The sequence below is a fragment of the Paramormyrops kingsleyae genome, chromosome 4 (genome assembly GCF_048594095.1).
Source record: "Paramormyrops kingsleyae isolate MSU_618 chromosome 4, PKINGS_0.4, whole genome shotgun sequence".
NCBI classification, from domain to species: Eukaryota; Metazoa; Chordata; class Actinopteri; order Osteoglossiformes; family Mormyridae; genus Paramormyrops; species Paramormyrops kingsleyae.
In genome coordinates, this window is record NC_132800.1 from 8,962,114 (window position 1) to 8,987,730 (window position 25,617).

Sequence of the window (25,617 nt, forward strand, 5' to 3'; positions counted from 1 at the left end):
TTTGGCGTAAACAGAATGAGAACATGGATCCATCATGCCTTGTTACCACTGTGAAGGCTGGTGGTGGTGGTGTAATGGTGTGGGGGATGTTTTCTTGGCACACTTTAGGCCCCTTAGTGCCAATTGGGCATCGTTTAAATGCCACGGCCTACCTGAGCATTGTTTCTGACCATGTCCATCCCTTTATGACCACCATGTACCCATCCTCTGATGGCTACTTCCAGCAGGATAATGCACCATGTCACAAAGCTCGAATCATTTCAAATTGGTTTCTTGAACATGACAATGAGTTCACTGTACTAAAATGGCCCCCACAGTCACCAGATCTCAACCCAATAGAGCATCTTTGGGATGTGGTGGAACGGGAGCTTCGTGCCCTGGATGTGCATCCCACAAATCTCCATCAACTGCAAGATGCTATCCTATCAATATGGGCCAACATTTCTAAAGAATGTTTTCAGCACCTTGTTGAATCAATGCCACGTAGAATTAAGGCAGTTCTGAAGGCGAAAGGGGGTCAAACACCGTATTAGTTTGGTGTTCCTAATAATCCTTTAGGTGAGTGTATTATCAATTCTATAGCTCTTGGCATCCAATGCACGTTATCACTACCAATACATAAAAAGCCATCCTGAATGCGAAACTGACTTTATATAATTTTTTTTTGGTCCGTCAGCTGATTTTCATGCATAACTTACAGTTTATCAGGAAAATCTTTTGGATTTATCTAAGTTGAAATTTGATATTTCATGGCTAATGAAAATATTGTTAGTCTAATGGACAAACAGCTTTTACTACCTTGAGTACTTTTAAGAAAAACACAGGCTGAAATTACAGTTCACAGCCACATGAGGGTAGCAAAGCTATGGACACTGTATGTAAACGAAGTAAATGAAAATGTGAGCCCTCTGGCGGTGAAACAGTGTAAATACTTTTGCAGTTCAGTCTATGAAAATGAAAAGTACTGTAGATCATTGTATGTGGGCGCTGGGGAAAATAGTGACTAGAGACTAGTACCCGCTCTTGATCACAATTACATATTTAAGGTGAACAGACAGAATATACAGAAAATTCAAATTCAATATGAATAATATTCTTCTTTATATGTTTAAATTCTGATTCATCCTTAATGACTGGTGCCCTGAGCAGGATAAGCAGCTGGAGGATGGATGGATGGATGAATGAATGAATGAATGACCTCTGCTGTAAAATCAAATACTCTCAATATTCCGTAATCACTAATAAGCCAAACAGGTAAATGTTTATTGAATTATTTTTTTTGCAGTAAAACAGATGATCTATTATGGTTTAATCACTTCCTGTTTGTAGTGCAGAGGTTAAATGTGGACTGATAAAATGATTTTACAGTTGGCTGCAGTCTTCTTTATGTCCACTATGTGGCAGCAGTATACAGGAATGGTCATATTCTGTCTCAGTGGCTGGTGTGTGTATAAATTCATATACGCTGATAGCATGGAATTCTGCCTCCAGCTTTGTGTCTCGGATCTGGGCAGGAGTGAATTACATACTAACAACAGTATGACAAAATTACATTATACACAATGTTTTCACCAGGAAGTTAGTCTGAAAATTATTCAGATTTGCAGGTTTGCATAGTTAAAGTAACAGGAAATCCAACAGGAATGGGATCCTAAGAGAACTTTGCCAAAAGCTGCAGCATGACTGTAAGAATGACAGTGATCCACCACCAGCACTGGTCCAACTAGCCAGCACTGGGTGATCTGGGGTGGGGGGGGGGGAGACAGCATGCTCACAACAGAGGAGGAAGTACCCCCCCAGGAAGTAGAAGTGGAGGGTGAGGACAGCTCACTTAATTATCAGTCACTGTATCTCAGTGCTGCTATACTTTGTCTCTCTTGCAAGGCAAGTTTATTGTCTTGCAGACAGTTTCCTGCTGATGTAGAGCCCCGGTCACACAGGCCACAGTCAGCCATTACTGTAAGTGATGATGTTGGTCAGGTGGGCTGTGCAAAGGCAGCATGATGTTTGTGGTCAGTTTGTGAGAAGGGGCCGACACCCCATGCAAACCGAACAGGAGAGAGCAGAACCTGTATACACCAAGCGGAGGGGAGAAAGTGGGTTTTTCATTGGACTCCAGGAGTCCTGGGTCACAGACAGAGACAGAGAAACAGAGACTATATGGAGAATCAGGAAGTGAGTGTCAGTCTCCACAGACCTGAGGTCAGTGAGACACAAATAAGTTTATTTTATCTGTAAGAATCTCTGTAATGAAACAGGCTGTGAACTTGGGCGTCTGTGTCTGCGTGTGTCTGTCGGGGGCTGAGAGAAACACAAACAGCCCTCAGTCTGATAGGACTGCTGATAAGGCCCAGGTGAAGTGAATCAATGTGCTCATCACCTGACTGTGCCCCCCCTGGGACGCCCCCACCCCTGTCTTACAGAGACACCTTCCTAATAGGCCTCTTGTTTCCTACTGGTACACAGAGATTAAAAGGACCTACTGCAGTGGTACTATAGAAAACTGTATAACACATAATAAAGGCTGAACCAAAGGCCTGAGGACAGACCCTCTGTATGCAGCACACAGTGTTTCTGCAGAGTCTCACCCTCATATACTGCATGACGACATTTCTGCTTTTCAGAATAAGTGCCTGTCTGAGAATATTTTCATGATAATGATTTAGGTTCTTTACACTCATGCAGAAGAGAATAATGCAGAAGCTATGAACTGTTAGTGCAGATAAAATGCCCTTGTGTTTTGCATCCTTTGATGTTCTGTGAGGTGTAGGATTATCTTCCTGGGGTCATTTCAGCAGCACAGGTGGTTATGTGAGCAGACAGCCGGGATGCCATCAGTCATTTCTGTGTGTACAGTCAGAGGGGTCTAAACACCCAGCTTCATGTGCTACTGGAGCAGGTCTCTGTTTATCAGGGTCGAGATCAGCCTCAAGCCTAGTTTATACTTCACTTTTCCGTGTGCGGTTTTGGGCTGTGGTTGGTTGAAACAAAATCCTGGTCTGGATTTGTACTCTCTGGACCTGAAATTGGCCAGCCCATCGCAGGGCACACTCACACACCATTCACTCACACATGCACACCTATGGGCAATTCAGCAACTCCAATTAGCCTCAGCATGTCTTTGGACTGTGGGGGGAAACCAGAGTACCTGGAGGAAACCCCACGACGACACGGGGAGAACATGCAAACTGCACACACATGTGACCCAGACGGAGACTTGAACCCTGATCCCAGAGATGCTACAGTGCTAACCACTGCACCACCATGCCGCCCCCTATTTATGCATGTATTTAGTATTTTTATTTTAGTGAGGCTGCTTTTGAATTGAATTTTGCAAACAATTTTAAAGTTCTTAGGTGAGGCTTGGACAGAGTAGTGTTGTATTTGAAAATACCATATACCGTGGTATAAAGTTTCGACAGTATAAATGATCTAGACATTAAAAATGTATAAACTAGATATGCAGATATATCCACACCTCCTGCAACAATTATTCTTCCTCTGCTTTTTCTTGGTTGATCTCTGCTCTGTGAAAGTCAGTGCTGCCACCTTCTGGAAACACCTAGTCAATCTGGGCTACACGTGCCTGATGATGACATTTACATCGCCTCACCCTGTGCATGACCGAAAGCACATGCAGAAACGGAAAGTATGAATTGGCCTTCAGGGGTGGAGATTAGACCTGGTTGTTTTTCACTCTGCAGCAGGTTTGGAGAGCTAGTTACCCTCTAGCTGGTAGTAGGGTGACCACCTAATCCATGTCAGGAGGGACACTATGAGCTACTTCAGCTTTTACGAACTACTTTAAAGCTGAAAGGGTTCTGTGCTCTGCTAAAATGTTTGGTTACTTCCTAGATTGAAAGAGTCACCCAGCTGTTTCGCATTAACATTACTGACACATATCCATGATTATAGGAGACTGACCAATCAGCATATGGCAAGAACCCAGTGCTTAAGTGAAATCCTGGTCCTTTTAATCGAAATGTATGAAATGGTAGTTTACAAATCCTGCTGTAGCTCATAGTGTCCCTCCTGACATGGATTAGGTGGTCGCCCTAGCTGGTAGAGACTGGGGGCAGCGTGGGGGCCTCACACCTCCAGGCTTGTGGTTTCAGTATCTGGCCCAGCTCTCCGTGGGCAGTTTGCATGTTCTTCCTGTATCTATACTGGTTTCCTATGAGCTCTCTGGTTTCACATTTAAAGATACATGGTCCAGGTGAATTGGTGCCTCTAAAAGTGCCCATAGTGACTGTGTGTGTTTGCCCTGTGACAGACTGGCATCCTGTTCTGGGTGTTCCCCTGCCTTGTGCCCTGTGCTGCATCAGACCAGCTCCATGCTCCCTGTACTGTACTGACTCTGTACTAGATAAGCATGTGGAAGACAAGACCTGGTTTCCTCTCTGACCCTAAAACAGTGCTGCCCAAATGGCAAACTCTGGACTGAAACCCAATTCAATCCAGTCCCCCCCATCCCTGGTCAGTAAATGATGTGGACCTTGGCTCTGTGCCCCTGATGGGAATGATAGCTGAGTGCCCCTCCCCTAGAACACACCTGCTTTGTTTTTCTGTGTCTTTCCCTTGTTCTTATGGTAAAATGACAGCCTTGCTGTTTTACTTCCTCACTGTCCTCTTAAACCCATCTCTCTGTGCCATGACTCCTGGTACAAGTGTAATATATAATAATATATAATATTAACCAGAGATACTGTGATGCTGAAAATGTGAATTCAGTTGGTTGTTTTCCCCACAGGTGCTGACAGTGTGTCCTCAGTGCGATGGGTGTCAGTACAGAGAGGAGGATCTGTCACCATCCCATGTTCCTATGAAGACAGTTATAAAACACATGTGAAATACTGGTGCAAAGGGAGTCACTGGAGTTCATGTACAACCATAGTACGCACTGAGTATCAACAAGTATATGGTTATGTGTCAATCAGAGATGATCCTAATCAGTTAGTCTTCACTGTGACCATCAACAATCTGGCAGATGGGGATTCTGGTTCCTACTGGTGTGGTGTGGAGATCAGTGGAGGTTCAGCTGTTGGAACATGGATTCAGCTGTCAGTCACTGAGGGTAAGATGTCTGTACTGCAGACTGTAGCCAATCAGATGCTCAGTATGTAACACGTCATTCACTTAGAAAGGAAGGACATTAACACAAACACAGGAGAAAATATTTTCATATATAAGAGGGACCATATTTTAGTTTTGATCAACACCATAAATGACACGTGGGAGAAATAACAGTTAATGTGCTACTTCAGGGGGTTAGATATGAGAAGTAACATCCTTTGTTTTACTTTTAAGTGAATGTTAAATAACTTCATAAAAGCATAAATATATAAATAAACATAATGTAATAGAGCCTCAGTTGGGCTGTCGTATGTAAATAGAAATAACTGCAAGCCAGCAAAGCAGGTTATTACAGGCTAATTCTATACTAAATAATCAGTTAATCATTCATTACACTGTTTTATTTTTGCAAATACAGTGATAGTAAGACAACATTTAATCAAAACAAATTGTAGCACTGGGGGCCCATCGGACAGCGAGGCAGCATGTTGGGCTGGTGCCAGCAGTGTAAATAGTGTAAATAGCTCTGTGTATTTACCATGTATTGTGTTGTGTGTCTGTTGTGAGTATGACTGGCATACTTCAGGAAACCCCATCTTTGTACCCTTCCTGCGCTTATCTGTGACTCTGGTACCTGTGCCACACTGGTGTCAGACCTGAGGATAATGGTGACAGAGCTCAGCAGGGAGCGGCATGATGTGGGGACACGGCCGACCGCGGTGAAGACCCCCCTATAGCTGCCCCAGTACAATGGGAAATGGCCCCTGGAACCCTCCCTCGTACAGGTCCGGCTGCTGGTGCGGCTCAATCACTGGTCCCCAAGACGGGGGGGCACCTGGTGATGTTGCTGGAAGGGGAGGTACTGCCAGCTCTCTGAAGCAGAGCCCTAATCACCGCGCTGCAGCGGTGGTTTGGCCCGGAACAGTCTGAGGGGAAGATGAGGGAGCAGCTTGGGGACCGACAGCAGCACACTGCCGAAAATCTGGGGGATTCGCAGCCGACCTGGAAGACTGTGCACACTGGGGCTACCCTCACTTCCCCAGGGTGGTGCAGGACGAGCTGGTACTCCATGCTTTCCTGTAGGTGCTCTCCGCAGAGTGGCTGCACCAGTGTGTTTACCTGCTGAAGCCAGCCATACTGGGAACAGGCAGAGGAGGCTGAGGAAGTCCTGGGCACAACACCGTGTCCAACTCAGAGCTGGGTCTGTACTACAGAGAGCATCAAGAAAGAGTGGAGCTAAGATCTACACATCGCTGTTTCCGCACCTTGCCAGCAATCTCGCCCCCGGTGCCGCACTCTCTCTCCCTGCTACCTGAAGCCCACGCAAATCGCCTGAAACTGCCACACTCCAGCACCACACCCTCACCCTGAAGAACAACCAGGAAATGCCAGATGGGTGGTGCCACCCCCAGCGTATGCCAGTCCAACCCCTACAGCTCAGCTGCACCCATCGTGTGCATGGCCATGGGGGGGGGGGGCAGCTAAAAGTCATGCTGACAGGATAATCGGTGGTAGAAGAGGTCTGACTAGCCAGCATTGCTGACCCCTGTGTCATCAGACTGGACTTACTAGTACGGCAGCTAGGGGCCGCCATTGATCTGCTGGGGTGATTGATCCAGATGTGGTGCATCTGGTCCTCCAGCATGAGAGCGGCGACCAGCGGCAGCCAGCGCTAGCGATGGGGGAAGAGAGGAGGTGAGTCATCTACCCAGTGGGGGAAGCTCTTGAGGGAAAGTCTCCGCCAGGGACACGACTGCAACTCCATCTGGACTCCGCTGAACGGCAGCACCACAGCAGGACCGTCTCCCTAGACCAGGGGTATTCAACTAAAATTTAAAGAGGTCCAGTTAGAGAAAAATTCTTGAAGCAAAGGTCCGGAAGATCATAATGTCTAACTATTTAATAGTGTGATATATATTTAAGTAGCCTATTAGTTGCATCAACATTCTATGTAATCAGTTCCTGACTGTCAAATCAAATTAATTCAGTGCAATTCAAAAACGTTTTGACATTATTTATTGTCACGTGACATAGAACTTCGGCCAGCTGGCTGGAGTGAGATAGTCAATTGGAGAAGTCTGCACACATGTAAGTTCTTACCTTGTAAATAATCTGCTTTTGTATTTAACTGTGTAAATACACTTTTGACGTAGCTAATTTTAGGTTTTATAATGGAATAATATAGATTTGCCGTAAGATTTCCAGCATGAGTGTCATTCCAGATGCTTGAGATATGGCAATCCTGAAAACGTACACTTTTTGTTTCACATGAGTTTATTTATATAACAGATAACATTACTTTATACATATGTTAAAATGCAGAAACTTCAACGAACATGAAATCAACAATAAACTACGTCTGTTTATCCAACGTGTTATATAATACATATTGTATTTGAAAACTTTTCAGATTTACAATTTCAGGAGAGCGCAGCCACTCTGTTAGGAACATTACACTTTTTGTTTGCTTGTGTTAGCTTCGCTGCTGCTATTAACACGAAAGGCACATTAGCACAGACAAAGGCTGCATATGCCGAACTATACGTCTTGCTTGGCGGTCAAAGGCGTTTTCACGTTCATTGGCATGGGAAACGGCGGTTCTACTGCTAAACCTCTACCGAAAAGACTACAAACGCTGCGCCGGTTAAAATAAAAGGTTTTAAATAATAACTAAATGTTTTGGCTGTCGGTCCGGGTCCGTATGGGACAGCTTCTGGGTCCGGACCCGGACCGCGGTCCGCCTGTTAGTGACCGCTGCCCTAGACAGTGCAGGCTGTCCAGCAACAGTGGCAGTTCAGCAATCAGCCCTGTCCACCCATCTGCATCTGCTCCAACTGCTTTTGGTGAAGCAACAAGTGGCAGAGCAGCAGATCCAAGAAATGGCAGAGACAGGAGTCATCTAACAAGGACGGGTCATGTTGCTTTTACGTCAACTCTCCACGATTGAATGCGGTAACAAGGAATGACTCCCTTTTGCTTCCATGCATCACTGGGTCAACAAGGTTCAGCCCCTTAGACCTCTGGAGTGGCTGCTGGCAGGTCAAACTGTCCCCAGAGACCCACCCCAAGACCACCATCGGTCACAGGCTATGACACTTCTGGTCAATTTCATTCAGCCTGTGTAACAGCCTGGCCACCTTTGAGAGGCTAAGGGAGCATGTCCCAGCTCACCTGGACCTAGTGCATCATCAGTATTGATGATCTACTTCTCCACACCGCTGATTTTGCTGGGACATTGTGGAACTTAAAGACAGTGTTTGCAGGGATCCTCTGGGAGGGATGTGGCTGAACCCCTGGAAGTCCTCCCTCCTCCAATGCATGATGCACTTCCAGGGCCACGTCATCAGGGGGAGGGTGTGGCCACCGACCCGCAGAAGAGGCAGCTGTGTGAGACTGGCCCCCTGCACAGACTGTAGCAGAGCTGTACAGCTTCCTGGGGATAGTGTCATATTACCAACACTCTGTTAAGGACCTGGACCCTAATCTCCTTTTCATTCTGAACCGGGACGCGAGCAATGAGGGGCTGGGTGCTGTGCTATCACAGGCAGGACCCGAAGGGGTGCATGTAGTTGCATATTTCAGCAAAATGCTAAATAGGTAGGAGTGCAAGTTTCAGATAACCTGACAGGAGCTGCTATCTGTGATGCAGGCCTGCAAGAACTCAGAAGGACAGCTGGTCCACTGGTTGGAGGTAATGGCAGAGTTTGACTTTGAGATCCAACATCACCCTGGGAAGCTGCATGGAAACGTGGACACTGTCTCACCGACCCTGCAGCAGCTCACAGTGCAGGACAACCAGGCCACCACCAAGACTTCATTTGCCAGCAGATCGTCACAGAGCAGCACAGCAGCCCCATGCTGGCCAGGGTGAGGGAGTAGCTGGATGAAGGAGGGTGACTGGGTTAGGAGGCGATCTCAGCCTCCAGCCCAGAGACCAAGGCCTACCACACCCAGTGGGGCACCCTGGAGGAACACGAGGGTCTGCTGTTAAGCCGCAGGTGATCACTGGATGGCGCTGGGGAGCTGCTGCGGCTGCTGGTGCCCAGGATCCTGTATAACCCAGTGTCTGGTTCTTTTGTTTTGGTAAATTGTGATTAATGTGATTTGTATAATGTTGCGGAGGATGTGCTGATCCGGGGGAAAGAAACGTAGGAGAAGAGACAAAAGAGAGTTGGACATGAGAGAAGAAAGATGACCAAACGTCTTCCTTCCACACCCTCGGCAAGCTTACTAGCAAAGCTACTAAATTTCAGAGTCCATCTGCTAGTAGAGAGAGAGCTATTCGATTCACGGTGGCAAAGGACAGAGTGTCTGATGAGTCATTTGCCCCGACTCCAGGACGAGAGAGAAAGCGGCAGATCAGGCCTGCTATGATTTTTCTTTGGTTTAATTATTTGCTGGCTTAGGTTTTTGAGTCGGAGATAACAGAGTGGGAGCTATTGTAAATACTGTTTACAAATAAAAAACTCTCTATATATTCTGACATTTAACAAATACAAAAAAAATGGTGATCCTAACTAACTGAAACAGAAAAAGTTTACTCTGATTTAATGTTCAGCAGTGAGAAAAAAAAGTTTTTGTGTTTTTTCCTGAAGTGTATGTAAATTTCTGGTTTCAATTGTATAAGAGGGACCAAATTTTAGTTTTGATCAACACCATAAATGAGACCTGGGAGAAAAAACAGTTAATGGGCTACTTCAGGGGGTTAATAAATGTCCTTTGGTTTCGCTTCATAGGGGTACGAAATATATGTGTATAATATTAACATAACTGGTTCATATTCATGACTATTTTATTGTTATGTAAATATCACAGTGTTTTTTCCTAATCTGTGTGTTCAGGTTCCCCAGAGTTGTCTGTGGACAAACAGGAGATGACAGGTGTGGAAGGAGACAGTGTTAGTGTTCAGTGTCGATATGAATACTATTACAGTCTGTCATGGTGTAGAATGGGGGGCTCCTGTATAACAAGGTCTTCGGGTTTGGATGGGAGGCCTGTCCTGATCACGGGTGACACAGTAAATAAAGTCTTCAGTGTGACAATGAGGGGACTGGAGAGGAAGGACACAGGCTGGTATTGGTGTGATGATGGAAACCAGCAGATCCCAGTTCATATTACTGTCAATCTGAGAACTACAACCGCAACCAGCACTGAACGTAAGTAATGACATAAAATCTACTTATCTATCTGCTTAGATAAATACTAAATGAGCCCAACAGTTTTACTCATGAAGGGAGTCCGTGTGTTTTGTGGGATAATTTCGGGGGGGGGGTGTTTTCCAGGGTATTTTCCAGGGATGATCCAACCGCTGTCTGGCACCCAGTCAGCACAAGGCTCTATATTATACAGCTCTGGAAAAAATTAAGATATCACTCTATATTTTTAAACCAATCAGCTTTTTTTTAATCCTGGTTTAATCCTGGTTCTGCTGGCAGAGGCTGTACTGCACTGCAGGCTGCTTCCAGGCTCAAAGTTTCTAAGACAGCAGTACACAAGAACAAAATAAAGCAGGAGACACTGGGAATATCCAGAAACCAGCCATGTAGAGGGCAGAAGCAACATTTTAATGCCAGAGATGACTGTCAACTTATACGGCTGTGCCTCATAAATCAGAGGATGACCTCATCTGACCTTAAAGAACATGAAATGGTGTGAAGTTCTGCTAGGACAGTTCATAACAGGCTCCTAGAAGCAGGACTGAAGCAAGGAATAAAGCAAGTAAGAGGCCTTTCATTAATGAGAAACAGGGAAGAGCCAGGCTGGAATTCACAAAAAATGTATATTATACACAGACACATTCCCATAAACTGAGAAATAAGTCAAACCAAATGTAAAGAGGGGAGAAAGATTTAGATACTAGAGATGCTGATTTATTCTCAGAGATGATCTCAGCAGAGCCCTGATTAAACCACAGAGGTGGATGTTAACCATGTTAACCACACTGACCTTGGTGTTTGAGGATCCATAATCATAACCTCAGTCCCAACATCCAGTTTAGCTGCGTCCATCTGCCACTTCTGCCTGGTCTGGAGGGTTAGTGGATAATCCCTGATGAAGCTCCTCCAGAGCTGGTCAGCCAGCTCCTGGCTATGCCTCCATCTCCTTTGGCTGAGTCCCTCTTATGTGGGGTAGATCACCTGAGGAAGGGCTGAATCTGGCCGCCCCATCAGGAGAGTATTGGGTGTGATGGGATCAGGATCAGCTACATCCAAGGACACTTAACCCAGGGGCTTCCAATTTAAAATCCCTTCTACCTCAACCAGCACAGTCCACAGTATGTGGGCCTAGGGTGGTGTACAAGGCTGCCTTCACTTAGCCTGCAGAGCACTATGCGGATTAAAGCGGGAGGTGATTGGCTGGGCTGCCAGTTGCTCCTTTATAGAGGATCCTGAAGCATTAAGGGCCTCTCAGCTCAGTACCAGCTCCCTTAAAATTGGTGCCCTGGCTTCCCTCTCCATGCAGTACAGTTACGTAATGATGAGGAATGAGTCTCTTCCCCAGAGAACCCAACAGCACCTACTCTGTGTCTCATACTCTGGTCCTCGAAGATGCAGCTGCTCATCATAACACTTAATCAGCAAGGAGGTGATACTACGGATCAGATCCAGCACCAGGTTATGCTGCATCCTGGGCTATGCCATAGCATGTGCGTACTGTAGGCGGCTTCCTACCCTGATTAGGCTTGTGTCAAACTCGGGTGCGAGCTACACCAACCTACTGTTGACAGGCACAGCTTCAAGACATGCATAGTCTTCAGGGAAACTCTCAATCTCTGCACGTCAGAGGAGTTTCAGTTCAGCTGCTCTAAAATCATCAGCCATGGGGCTGCAGCCCCTGCTGGCTGCCCTGTCAGACTGCTGAGCAACTGATTTCACCGGGTCAGTGAAGGATTGTTAAAGACTGATATCTGGAACCTCGCTGTTCAACCCTGCTGACGCTAAACCGCAGAAGGTGACCCTTTATGCTCCTCAGTCATCCACCTGAAACACCGTGGGTCCTGGGGGCCAGTGTGTCTGAGGCCTCTGTAGAAACTCAGGACCTCGGCTCCACCTGCTGATTCCAGCTATCTGAAATAGTGTCAGTCCCCTGGTGATGTCATCAGCTGGCTTGTCATCAGCGACATATCACCATGACTGACAATCTGTCAGCTACTGTATCTCCACAATCCTAGTCCCTACAAATACTTTAAAATGACAGGATTCAGACTGATGCCAAGTAAGAACAGTCATAGAGTCCATCCAGTAGCTGACGTCATGGATCTCTACAGTACGCTCCTCCTGTAGTACTGCCACTAACTTGGCTCCAGTCAGAGCTGCACAGAGCTCCAGTCTACAGATTGACTGCTTGGCTTTGATGCAACTCTGGACCTAGGAGCTAAGAAGCCAGTCTCTACTGTTCTATCCACACCTTTACTATGAAGGTATGCTACAGCACCATAGGCCTGCTCTGAGCCATCGGTGAAGATATGAATGCTCCTGGTAGCCAGTGGACACAAACCATCACTATTCAAACATCTGAGTAAATGAATTTGGGGTCACTGGGTAAATTCTCTCTCCCAATTAAACCATTATTGGATAAGCTCACTAGGTAAGTTGGGGTCATCCCACTCCCTTTTCTTGGTCTAGAGATTCTAAACCAGGACCTTGTTTCAGGTGGTATATGGGACTATGAACGCGAGTGGGTCATACTGGCTGGCGAGGACTTGGTAAATCCCCCACGTTCTAGGTTCAGTTCTCTCTACCTGGCTGTATTTGCATCCCAAGATAAGCACTGCCAGCGTAACCTGAGGATGTGCTCCTGTGGGTCAGAGCTTGGCTGCATGAGCCAGACTTTAGCTCTCTGCTTTGGACTCTAGATGGAGATTTTGGGTGACCTCTGGGTAGTTGCATGCCCATTGACATTAGCTAAATCCTCCCACAGCTAGAAGGTGTCGCAACTTACTGTAGAGTTCCTTAGCCTCCCCCGGAGTAGCTAGGCCCTGAAGGCAGTTGTCTACATAAAAACAATATTCAACTGAGGAACGTTTATCTTCTCCTGGCTCACTCTGGTCCATCACATGCTTCTGAAATGTGAAAGTGGCGCAGCAGGTACTGCAGGCGGACCCAAAGCGTAGAACCTGCCACTGACAAACATCAGGTAGGAGTTTTCCTGTTCAGATTGTGCCACAGGAACCTGAGAAAGGTCTGGTCCTCCTTAATCATTCACGCCTGGTGATGGCCTGGGAAGATATTAATTTAGGCTCATACCCCTGTAGGTGAAAGAGCAATTAAAGACATGTCCGTTCTTGCCATTATGCTGAACTACTGTAAGTGGGGTGGGATGTACCACCCAGGACTGCCCTCAGTGGTGTCTGGTGGAACCTTACACACATAGTCAGCTTCAAATAATTTAGTGAATTTCCTACAATAAACTGCAGCTGTAACAGGGTCTCTAGCTAGATGCTTCTCAGTTCCTCTAAGATGAGCAAGAGTAGCTTCCATAGGGGCAGCTAAAGGAGGACGACTGGTTTTCCAAGAAGTGGAGCCACATATCAGTCAACGTCTTTGACTGAAACTTTATAAACTGTACAGTCCTTGAGTCTCTTAACTGCCTCAGTATCCTGTCTGTACTGTGTGATGAGCCTCTCATTGTGATACGGTAAGGTGTCAAACTGCCAAAGCCTCTCTACATGGTTAAATTGATCAGAGGCTGGAGGGGCAGCATGTGTCAGGAGACGATGAATAGTCTTGAGACTGGTAGCCAGCAAGTGTGATGGAACCTGTAGGGTCCAGCCTAGGCGGGTCTTTATAGCTGCTGGTCCACCAGGGGGTCCTAGTCTCACTGGCTATATCTGGGTTATCAGATGGAGACAGTCCAACCCAGATAGCAGGAGTGGATACGGATCCTTAATTGGAGCGAGAGGGAGGTGTTTCAGGTGTTTATGCTTCCTCTGAAGAGCTACCACTGGGTATGTGGGGCAAGACATACAACAGCTCCTTAGCAGTGAAAGTATTTCGTACAGTATATGGAAGGTCTAACCAGCATGGCTCCCAGGCAACACCGAGAAAGACACCATGGCTCCCTTGATAGGTCATAGGTCATGCCTAACTGTGTGAAGTGTCAAGTCTTCTGGTCATCCCAGGAGGCCTAGCTTCTGAGCGGCTTCAAGCAGCAAGATCATCCAGCCATAATCAGGAGAGCATACTAGTCTAGGGTATTCTCTCCATGGTGCAGCACAACCTGGCTTACCTACAGTATTAAATTCCTATGTACTGTAGGCCTGTCTACATAAAATGTCTCAGCTATGGAGGTACTGGGACACGTCTACTCTGGCATGGTGGAGCTGTTACTACTTGCCTTGCCTTCACCACGAGTATTAACCTCATGCAGGACGTCAAGGTGCTTTCTCCCACACCTCTTGCACTTAGCCTTCAAGGGACACTGAATATCTGGATGACTGATCCAGGTCTCCTGGCATGCAGGCTCCCGGTCAGTAGGTGAGCTGCAGTGGTGTGCAGGCTCCCGGCTGGAGTGGTCTTGGATTTGTGCTATGGTTTGTCTCGAGTTCTAATTTGGCATTTTACACACAATTATTTTTTCTATGCACCTCTAAACGTGACAAGCGCTAGGCCTACATGAATTTTGAATTGAAATGAAAAAGTCCGTTTAACACAAAATCAAATCAGATAGATCTAAGCTATCCATACTGTGACGAGCGTGAAAGAGAGAACTTGACGACACGCTTCAGGAAGGATTCAGACGTGTATGTGAATATTTGTCGAGGCAGTTATCTAATGGTGCGTTCGTTTTTCTCTCAGAACTCAGAAACTCCGAGTTGAGTGAGATCACGTCCGACAATCTCCCGTTTGAGCTACCACACCTCGGAACAAACATGGCTGCCTCCATGAACACGCTGCTGTGTGTTGCTTTATATTTTTGCAGATTTGGAGTGAGATTATTTTTTCCGAGAGACAAACAAACAAGAAACACGAACTAGTCAAACCACATTAAAAGCTTTATAAAATATTTTAGCACATTCATAGCAATATTCTTTTTTCGAGAGGCAAAAAAACTACAAAGAAACCAAAGACACTAACAAGTCTGGTAAAAATCTGATATTGCATGATAGGATACTGTTTATGGTCATGATATGGTATTCTCTAAATTGAACACGTGCAGTTACATTTATAACTATTAATACATTTAACAAAATAAACATTTTTAAAGATTTATAAAATAGAATTACTGTTGAGCGTGTAAGCCACCATGTTGAAATTACGTCACAGGGGCAACTCGGACAACATCTTGTCCGACATCAACGTCATAAAAGAGGCGTGTTTCCCACGGGAAGTGACGTTTTTCATCCGAGTTCCGACTTGGAGAGAAATAATCGAAAGCACCATAAGGTACCCCCGACATGCTGAACACACTGTGATGATGACAATCTGTACATGATAGTGTAATACATAGATATTTTCGCTTATATGTTATTTTTGCAGGCTACAATACTGTTTTGATTGACCTGCTACCTGCCCGTGTGTAATGAATTACCCACCTGCATACCCACCCGTAAAATTCCAGAACATTAAAATCCACCCATTCAAGCAACTATCTGCGGGTACCCGACCCAGTGCAGGACTCTGTGCCACACTGATCCAACTGCCAATCTCCCGCTCCATTCTTCCCTCACACATAAACAAGACCCTAAGATACTTAAACTCCTCCACTTGAAGCAGTAACTCATCCACCACCCTGAGGGAGCAGTTCACCTTTATCCGGCTGAGAACCATGACCTCCGACTTAGAGGTGCTGATCCTCATCACAGCTACTTCACATTTGGCAAACTCCCATGTTCCCTCCAGAATCCTTGTGAGGGTAAAGAGCTGCTTCACTGTTCCATTAGCAAGACAAAATCTGCATCATTCATCCGAGATCCAAGGTCAAACCCTTGGATGAATCCTCCCCTCCATGAATCGCCTCCTCATCGTGGTGGAGGAGTTTGTGTGCCTCTGTGGTCCTAGGAGCTATGATGTCATGGGCAGTTACCCCAGGCCAGGTCTCCCTAAGGCAAATTGGTCCTAAGTGAGCAGCCAGACAGGGCGTGATGTTAAATAACAAGGATCATGTTACCTCACCTAGATTAGGGAGACTGGGTCCTCTCCCCAGACCCAGGCCTGGGGGCAGCAGGCAAATGAGCTGCTGGTGGTCGGGTCTCTATCCATGGGGCCTGGCCAGGCTCAGCCCAAAAGAGTTACATGGGTCTGCCAGCCTGTGGGCCCATTACCTGCAGGGGGGGCTGTGGGGGTCCAGTGCTGTATGAGTCAGGCAGCAGTCGAAGGCAGGGGCCTCGGCGGACCGATCCTCAGTTACTGAATATTCATATGTGTAACTTATAGTTAATATACAAAACTAAAAATAATGTAAAAATATAAACATACACATCACATTTAAATGTTTATATGCAGACAGATAATGGGGGGATGGGGGCAAAAAATATTGTCTCCTTAGTGTTATTTGATGACTTAATCTGGCCCTGGGTATTACCAACAAGCACCAGGCTGAATAAAGTGATGCCACAGCAAAGACAAAGACTCTGAATTTAAATATTATTATGAGCCTTTTTAAATATCTCAATAAATCTCTTGTAAATTCTTTAAACTCCCCAATATTTCAGCTGTTGTTGAATAGGGTAATTCATTGAGACAATAGTTTCTATGTGGGTGGCCCAGTTGCCCAGTAGATGGTGCTGCTGCTTCACACCTCCATTTTAGGGGTTTGAATCTCACTAATTCTCTGCCTTTATGGAGTTTGCATGTTCTCCATGTGCTGTGTGGGTTTCCTCCCACAGTCCAAAGATATGCAGTCAGGCTAATTGGTGTCTCTAATAGAGAGTGTGTGTCTATGTGCCCTGTGACTGACTGGCATCCCGTCCAGGATGTACTCCATCCCTGTGCCCTGTCCTGCCTGGGATCGGCTCCAGGCCCCACATCCCTGATCAGGATGAGTGATTAGAAGATAGATGGGTGGATGGCTGTAGTTTTATGTATCGGTATGAATGTACTGAAAGGTTAAGTTACATATCAACATTACCTCTAAGGGAGACATCCCATAATAGGCCTGATGACCTCACCAGTGTTGCCGGGTAAGGTATCCACGAAACAACAAGCAACTTTTTATGTGGGATCTTTTATTCAATGCAAGGTCTCCACCGAACCGGGACAATTTAACCTTCCAGTTTATTAAATAAAGAAAAGAAAATTACAATTTGCCCTCCGTAAAAACTCAAATTTAAGAAGACCCTTAAAGCGGGCAACCAGAAGTTTTATACACCCCTTATTCCCGTTCGAAAGTAGAAAATAATAAAAAAAAGAAAACATGAAAAAGATCCCCAGTACAATTACAGTAGTGGCAGTCCTGCGCCAAACCAAACAATTACATTATTCAGCTTATTCCATAATGAAATGTTATATATGCACTACGATGTTCATCCAACACTTACCCCTTTTATCAGTCGTTTCTCTACACGTGGCTTCCTCACCACCTGCTGAGCTCACCAGGCCAGACCACCACCGCGTCCACACTCAATCCTCCCTCATCCGACGTCCTCTTAAATCTGACGCTTACAATTTCTCCTCGGCTACAATACACCCCAGGGATTTCCCCAAATATCTCACTAATAATTCAGACCAAAATGAGGATCCCTCTTCTTCAGTAACCGCATGTCCACCACACCCAAACACGCTTCCCCTTTCCCTTTACGCAGAGTGATGACCTCACTCCGCAGCGTCACTCCCTTAAAGGGACTACGTTCCTCCCTGTATTTCCACCCGGTTACATCAGATACAGGTCCTGCTCATTATCAAGTGTCTGATCTACATGTTAGACCTGGGAGCTGTACAGAAGCCTTTAGTTTATGATGTATTTTTGCAAAATGAAAATAGAAGATCATTGTATATGTTGGTTACGAAATGTAAAATAAAATTGTGACGAGAATATTCTTGATGACTCGTGCCCTGACCAGAATAAGCAGCTGGAGGAAGGATGGATGGATGGATAAATGAATGACTCTACTGTAATATGAAATCTTCTTTATATTCTTTATATTCCGTAATCATAATGTTGTTCGGGGGGGCTGTGAGGCAGAGAGGTGGCTCTGAGGCTGGGGTTCTCTGCCAGTAAATAGAAAGTTGCTGGTTCGAATCCTTTGAATGCCAGGAGTGATCCTGCTCCATTGGGCAGCTGAGCAAGACCCTTAACCTGCAATTGCTTTGTCCTGGTTATGACATTAACCTACATCCAGCCCTGCAAGCAGGTCTTCCAACATTCAGAGAATATTAATAGGTTGGTGGCAGGATTCGCTCTCCAGCCACTAGAAAAAAAAAATGAACACTGTTCCACTCCATCCAAGCCAGTGTGGTGCTGAGGTAATGCACTGTATTAGCACACACTCCTTACCACTCTCTCTGGTTTCATTACATGCAGAACACTTGATCACCTATTATGGTTTTGTCGCTTCCTGCTTGCACTGCAGAGGTTAAATGTAGACTGACATGATTTCAGAACTGACTGCAGTCTTCTTTTTGTCCACTATGTGGCAGTAGTATAAAGAAATTGTCTTATTTTGTCTTGTGGCTTGTGTGTATAAATTCATAGCATGGAATTCTGCATCCAACTTTCTCTTAGGGATTTAGGTAGGAGTGAATTACATATTAACAACAGTATGTCAGAATTATATTATACACAATACTTTGACCAGAATGTTAATCACAAAAATATTCAGATATGCAGATATAGCCATGCGTAGTTAAAGGAAAAGGAAATCTGACAGGAATGGGTTCCTAAGAGAACTTTGTGACAGACTGGCATCCTGTCCTGGGTGTCCCCCTGCCTTTGTGAACTCTGAACTCAATAAGCATGTGGCAGATGGATGACTGAGCTAAAATACATTTCAGTACTTACTGTATGCCATTCAAAAGACAAAAATGACTGAATATAATATATTTACAAATACAGCCTTAGTGTTAAAGGGGTGTGATCACCACAAAGTGATGAGCCCATTCATTCTCCTCACTGTGCCTTATTACCAGTGACTTCAGGTTCTGATTTTCCTCTCAGTCCCTAAAACACGGCTGCCCAAATGGCAAACTCTGGACTGAAACCCAATTCAATCCAGTCCCCCCCATCCCTGGTGAGTAAATGATGTGGACCTTGGCTCTGTGCCCCTGATGGGAATGATAGCTGAGTGCCCCTCCCCTAGAACACACCTGCTTTGTTCTCCTGTGTCTTTCCCTTGTTCTTATGGCAAAATGACAGTCTTGCTGTTTTACCTCCTCACTGTCCTCTTAAACCCATCTCTCTGTGCCATGACTCCTGGTACAAGTGTTACACAAACTGATAATATATAATATTAACCAGAGATACTGTGATGCTGAAAATGTGAATTCAGTTGGTTGTTTTCCCCACAGGTGCTGACAGTGTGTCCTCAGTGGGACGGGTGTCTGTACAGAGAGGAGGATCTGTCACCATCCCATGTTCCTATGAAGACAGTTATAAAACACATGTGAAATACTGGTGCAGAGAAAATTATTCTTCGGATCCATGTACTCCCATAGTACGCAGTGACTCTCCACAGAAGAAGGATGAAGTGTCAATCAGAAATTATCCTGACCAGTCAGTCTTCACTGTGACCATGAACAATGTGACAGCTGGGGACTCTGGTTATTACTGGTGTGGTGTGGAGATCAGCAGAGGTCCAGATGTGGGAACATGGATTCAGCTGTCAGTCACTGAGGGTAAGATGTCTGTACTGCAGACTGTAGCCAATGAGATGCTCAATATGTAACATGTCATTCAGCCAGAAAGGAAGGACATTAACACAAACAGTATTTTTCAGTATCAGTATTTTATTAAACTTTATTTACTGTCAGTTACTGGTGTTTGATGCTATAATTTCAAGTGTCTGTATGAATATACAGAAAGATTAAGCATTACCTCTAAGGGAGACATCCCATAATACAGGCCTGACGACCTCATCAGATACAGATCCTGCTCTTTATCAAATTCATGAGTGTCTGATCTGTATGTTACACCTGGGAGCTGTACAGAGGCTTCAGGATTCACATATTTCTAGTTTATGATACATTTGTATAATATGACAAATATTACAGATCTGACTATTTTCTCAATCAGACACCCAGTCAGATGTCTTTCATAAAACATCACAGGCATCAGCTTACTGGAAACAGACAGACAGACATATTCATCTTACAGCCAATTATTTATGTGTACAAACCCAGTTTGGCAAATGTGAAATGTAGGTTTTTATTGTCATACACTAAAAAGTCCTTTTTTCACACATTTGTAGGGATTAATTGTTACTAAAGGTGTACAGGCTGGGTGATTTTCTGCAGGTAGTTTCTAACTGCAGCAAAGGCCAGTGTTACAGCTGCACTCTGTAATGACTGATCCAGTTCTGCCATAAATACATTATGATGTATTAATAACATTATTTATCTCACATGCCCACTATCAGTGCCCTGGGATGTGGAGAAAGGAGAAAATATTTTAATATATGAGGGACCAAATTTTACTTTTGATCAACAACATAAATGAGATCTGAGCGAAATAACAGTGTCAGTTTAAATGGGCTTTCAGGGGGTTAAATATGATAAGTAATATGTTAAGATATGTCCTTTAGTGTAAGTTAATTGTAAATAAATTTAATAGAAACACATAAACATATAAATTGACATACAGGAAAGAAGCATCAGTTTGCCTGTTACTGATGTTTGGCCAATATATGTAAATTTGAATAAGTGTACGACAGCAAAGGAGGATTTTGTGAACTAATCTTATTCTAAATGTTAAGTTAATCATTTATTGCACTTTTATGTTGGCAAATATAGTAGTAGTAAATAAATACAACAAATCTGAATATTCTGCAGAGTAAAGTACTGCAGCCTACAGTAGACTGGCACTGACTTTATGAATATGTGTATAAATGGTGTAAGAGGGAGTGAGAGTAAATCAGCTGAGTAATTTTCATACTGTCCCTGCAGGTGTGTCCACAGTGAGCAGGGTGACTGTACAGAGTGGAGGATCTGTCACCATCCGATGTTTCTATGACAACGAATATCGACAGCATGTGAAATACTGGTGCAAAGGGAGTGACTGGAGTTCATGTAATTCTCAAAGGAAAAGCGGTGAAGTGTCAATCAGCAATGATCCCACAAAGCGAGTCTTCGATGTGACCATCAACAATCTGAAAGCTGGGGACTCTGGTTCCTACTGGTGTGGTGTGGAGATCAGTGGAGGTTCAGCTGTGGGAACACCGGTTTCCCTGTCAGTCACTGCGGGTAAGATGTCTGTACTGCAGACTGTAGCCAATGATATACACAGTATGTAAAATGACATTCATTCAGAAAGGATGAACATTAGCACAAACAAAGGAGAAAATATTTTAATGTATAACAGGGGCCAAATTTTAGTTTTGATCAACAGCATAAATGAGACCAGGGAGAAGTAACAGTAAATAGGCTACTGCAGGGGGTTAGATATGAGAAGAAATATGTTAAAAAATGTCAGTTGGTTTGAATTTTAAGTAGAAATCTTATAGAAAAGGAAAATTACAAATAAATAAACTGTAAAAGAATAGCAGTTTGGCTGTCATTTACTGATATTTGTGCTATATATGTAAATTTAAATAACTATAATGTATGCAAAAGAATGTTGCATTTATATAGCGCTTTTCAAGACACCCAAAGCACTTTCCAGAAGCAAAGGGGAGCCACTTCAACCACCACTGTGTAGCCCCCACCTGGATGGCGCAACTGCAGCCATTCTGCACCAGTACACTCACCACACAGTAGCTATGGTGGTGAAGGAGCAGGAGAGAATTCTCTAATTAGATATAGGGGGTGATTAGGAGACCAGATTTGAAAGGGCCACAGTGGGCAATTTAGCCAGAGCATCAGGTACCACCCCTACTCTATTGAAAGATGCCCAGGAATCGCTCATGACATCCGAGTTACGGGACCTGGGTGTTACATCACATCCAAAAGACAGCATCATTCTTACAGCACAGTGTCCCCGTCACTGCACTGGGCCATTGGGACCCACACTGACCACAGGACAGACTAACCTGTTGACCACACCTACACCTCTACCAACAGTTACCTAGTTTTCCTACTTGGTCTCCCATCCAAGTACTGGCCAGGTGCTAACCTGCTTGGCTCCAGGTGGATTAGCTGGTCTGACCTGCAGGTGCTTTGCCTGATGATGTGAAGAAGCAACTATAAGCCAAAAAAGGAGTTTTTTTGCAGGCAAATATTATTTCATCTGATCAGTTTTCATATTTTTGCAAATACGATGCTAGTAAATAGAACATTTATTCAAAACAAATTTTAATAATCTGCAGAGTAAAGTACTGCAGCCTACTGCAGCTGGTACTGACTTTATGAATATGTGTATAAATGGTGTAAGAGGGAGTGAGAGTAAATCAGCTGAGTAATTTTCATACTGTCCCTGCAGGTGTGTCCACAGTGAGCAGGGCGACTGTACAGAGTGGAGGATCTGTCACCATCCGATGTTTCTATGACAACGAATATCGACAGCATGTGAAATACTGGTGCAAAGGGAGTGACTGGAGTTCATGTAATTCTCAAAGGAAAAGCGGTGAAGTGTCAATCAGCAATGATCCCACAAAGCGAGTCTTCGATGTGACCATCAACAATCTGAAAGCTGGGGACTCTGGTTCCTACTGGTGTGGTGTGGAGATCAGTGGAGGTTCAGCTGTGGGAACACCGGTTTCCCTGTCAGTCACTGCGGGTAAGATGTCTGTACTGCAGACTGTAGCCAATGATATACACAGTATGTAAAATGACATTCATTCAGAAAGGATGAACATTAGCACAAACAAAGGAGAAAATATTTTAATGTATAACAGGGGCCAAATTTTAGTTTTGATCAACAGCATAAATGAGACCAGGGAGAAGTAACAGTAAATAGGCTACTGCAGGGGGTTAGATATGAGAAGAAATATGTTAAAAAATGTCAGTTGGTTTGAATTTTAAGTAGAAATCTTATAGAAAAGGAAAATTACAAATAAATAAACTGTAAAAGAATAGCAGTTTGGCTGTCATTTACTGATATTTGTGCTATATATGTAAATTTAAATAACTATAATGTATGCAAAAGAATGTTGCATTTATATAGCGCTTTTCAAGACACCCAGAGCACTTTCCAGAAGCAAAGGGGAGCCACTTCAACCACCACTGTGTAGCCCCCACCTGGATGGCGCAACTGCAGCCATTCTGCACCAGTACACTCACCACACAGTAGCTATGGTGGTGAAGGAGCAGGAGAGAATTCTCTAATTAGATATAGGGGGTGATTAGGAGACCAGATTTGAAAGGGCCACAGTGGGCAATTTAGCCAGAGCATCAGGTACCACCCCTACTCTATTGAAAGATGCCCAGGAATCGCTCATGACATCCGAGTTACGGGACCTGGGTGTTACATCACATCTGAAAGACGGCATGATTCTTACAGCACAGTGTCCCCGTCACTGCACTGGGCCATTGGGACCCACACTGACCACAGGACAGACTAACCTGTTGACCACACCTACACCTCTACCAGCAGTTACCTAGTTTTCCTACTTGGTCTCCCATCCAAGTACTGGCCAGGTGCTAACCTGCTTGGCTCCAGGTGGATTAGCTGGTCTGACCTGCAGGTGCTTTGCCTGATGATGTGAAGAAGCAACTATAAGCCAAAAAAGGAGTTTTTTTGCAGGCAAATATTATTTCATCTGATCAGTTTTCATATTTTTGCAAATACGATGCTAGTAAATAGAACATTTATTCAAAACAAATTTTAATAATCTGCAGAGTAAAGTACTGCAGCCTACTGCAGCTGGTACTGACTTTATGAATATGTGTATAAATGGTGTAAGAGGGAGTGAGAGTAAATCAGCTGAGTAATTTTCATACTGTCCCTGCAGGTGTGTCCACAGTGAGCAGGGCGACTGTACAGAGTGGAGGATCTGTCACCATCCGATGTTTCTATGACAACGAATATCGACAGCATGTGAAATACTGGTGCAAAGGGAGTGACTGGAGTTCATGTAATTCTCAAAGGAAAAGCGGTGAAGTGTCAATCAGCAATGATCCCACAAAGCGAGTCTTCGATGTGACCATCAACAATCTGAAAGCTGGGGACTCTGGTTCCTACTGGTGTGGTGTGGAGATCAGTGGAGGTTCAGCTGTGGGAACACCGGTTTCCCTGTCAGTCACTGCAGGTAAGATGTCTGTACTGCAGACTGTAGCCAATGATATACACAGTATGTAAAATGACATTCATTCAGAAAGGATGAACATTAGCACAAACAAAGGAGAAAATATTTTAATGTATAACAGGGGCCAAATTTTAGTTTTGATCAACAGCATAAATGAGACCAGGGAGAAGTAACAGTAAATAGGCTACTGCAGGGGGTTAGATATGAGAAGAAATATGTTAAAAAATGTCAGTTGGTTTGAATTTTAAGTAGAAATCTTATAGAAAAGGAAAATTACAAATAAATAAACTGTAAAAGAATAGCAGTTTGGCTGTCATTTACTGATATTTGTGCTATATATGTAAATTTAAATAACTATAATGTATGCAAAAGAATGTTGCATTTATATAGCGCTTTTCAAGACACCCAAAGCACTTTCCAGAAGCAAAGGGGAGCCACTTCAACCACCACTGTGTAGCCCCCACCTGGATGGCGCAACTGCAGCCATTCTGCACCAGTACACTCACCACACAGTAGCTATGGTGGTGAAGGAGCAGGAGAGAATTCACTAATTAGATATAGGGGGTGATTAGGAGACCAGATTTGAAAGGGCCACAGTGGGCAATTTAGCCAGAGCATCAGGTACCACCCCTACTCTATTGAAAGATGCCCAGGAATTGCTCATGACATCCGAATTACGGGACCTGGGTGTTACATCACATCTGAAAGACGGCATCATTCTTACAGCACAGTGTCCCCGTCACTGCACTGGGCCATTGGGACCCACACTGACCACAGGACAGACTAACCTGTTGACCACACCTACACCTCTACCAGCAGTTACCTAGTTTTCCTACTTGGTCTCCCATCCAAGTACTGGCCAGGTGCTAACCTGCTTGGCTCCAGGTGGATTAGCTGGTCTGACCTGCAGGTGCTTTGCCTGATGATGTGAAGAAGCAACTATAAGCCAAAAAAGGAGTTTTTTTGCAGGCAAATATTATTTCATCTGATCAGTTTTCATATTTTTGCAAATACGATGCTAGTAAATAGAACATTTATTCAAAACAAATTTTAATTATCTGCAGAGTAAAGTACTGCAGCCTACTGCAGCTGGTAATGACTTTATGAATATGTGTATAAATGGTGTAAGAGGGAGTGAGAGTAAATCAGCTGAGTAATTTTCATACTGTCCCTGCAGGTGTGTCCACAGTGAGCAGGGCGACTGTACAGAGTGGAGGATCTGTCACCATCCGATGTTTCTATGACAACGAATATCGACAGCATGTGAAATA

At 44.5% G+C, this 25,617-nt stretch overlaps 1 protein-coding gene across 1 annotated transcript; it reads left to right on the forward strand.

The window, feature by feature from the left end:
- Positions 1 to 4,842: 4,842 nt before the first annotated feature.
- LOC140588979 (polymeric immunoglobulin receptor-like) lies at positions 4,843 to 19,927 on the forward strand (the record flags this gene model as incomplete). The annotated part of the gene is made up of 3 exons (XM_072711636.1): positions 4,843 to 5,074; positions 9,915 to 10,229; positions 19,518 to 19,927. Coding segments are annotated over 3 exons (924 nt in total), but the record flags the coding sequence as incomplete, so codon positions are not given.
- Positions 19,928 to 25,617: the final 5,690 nt, after the last annotated feature.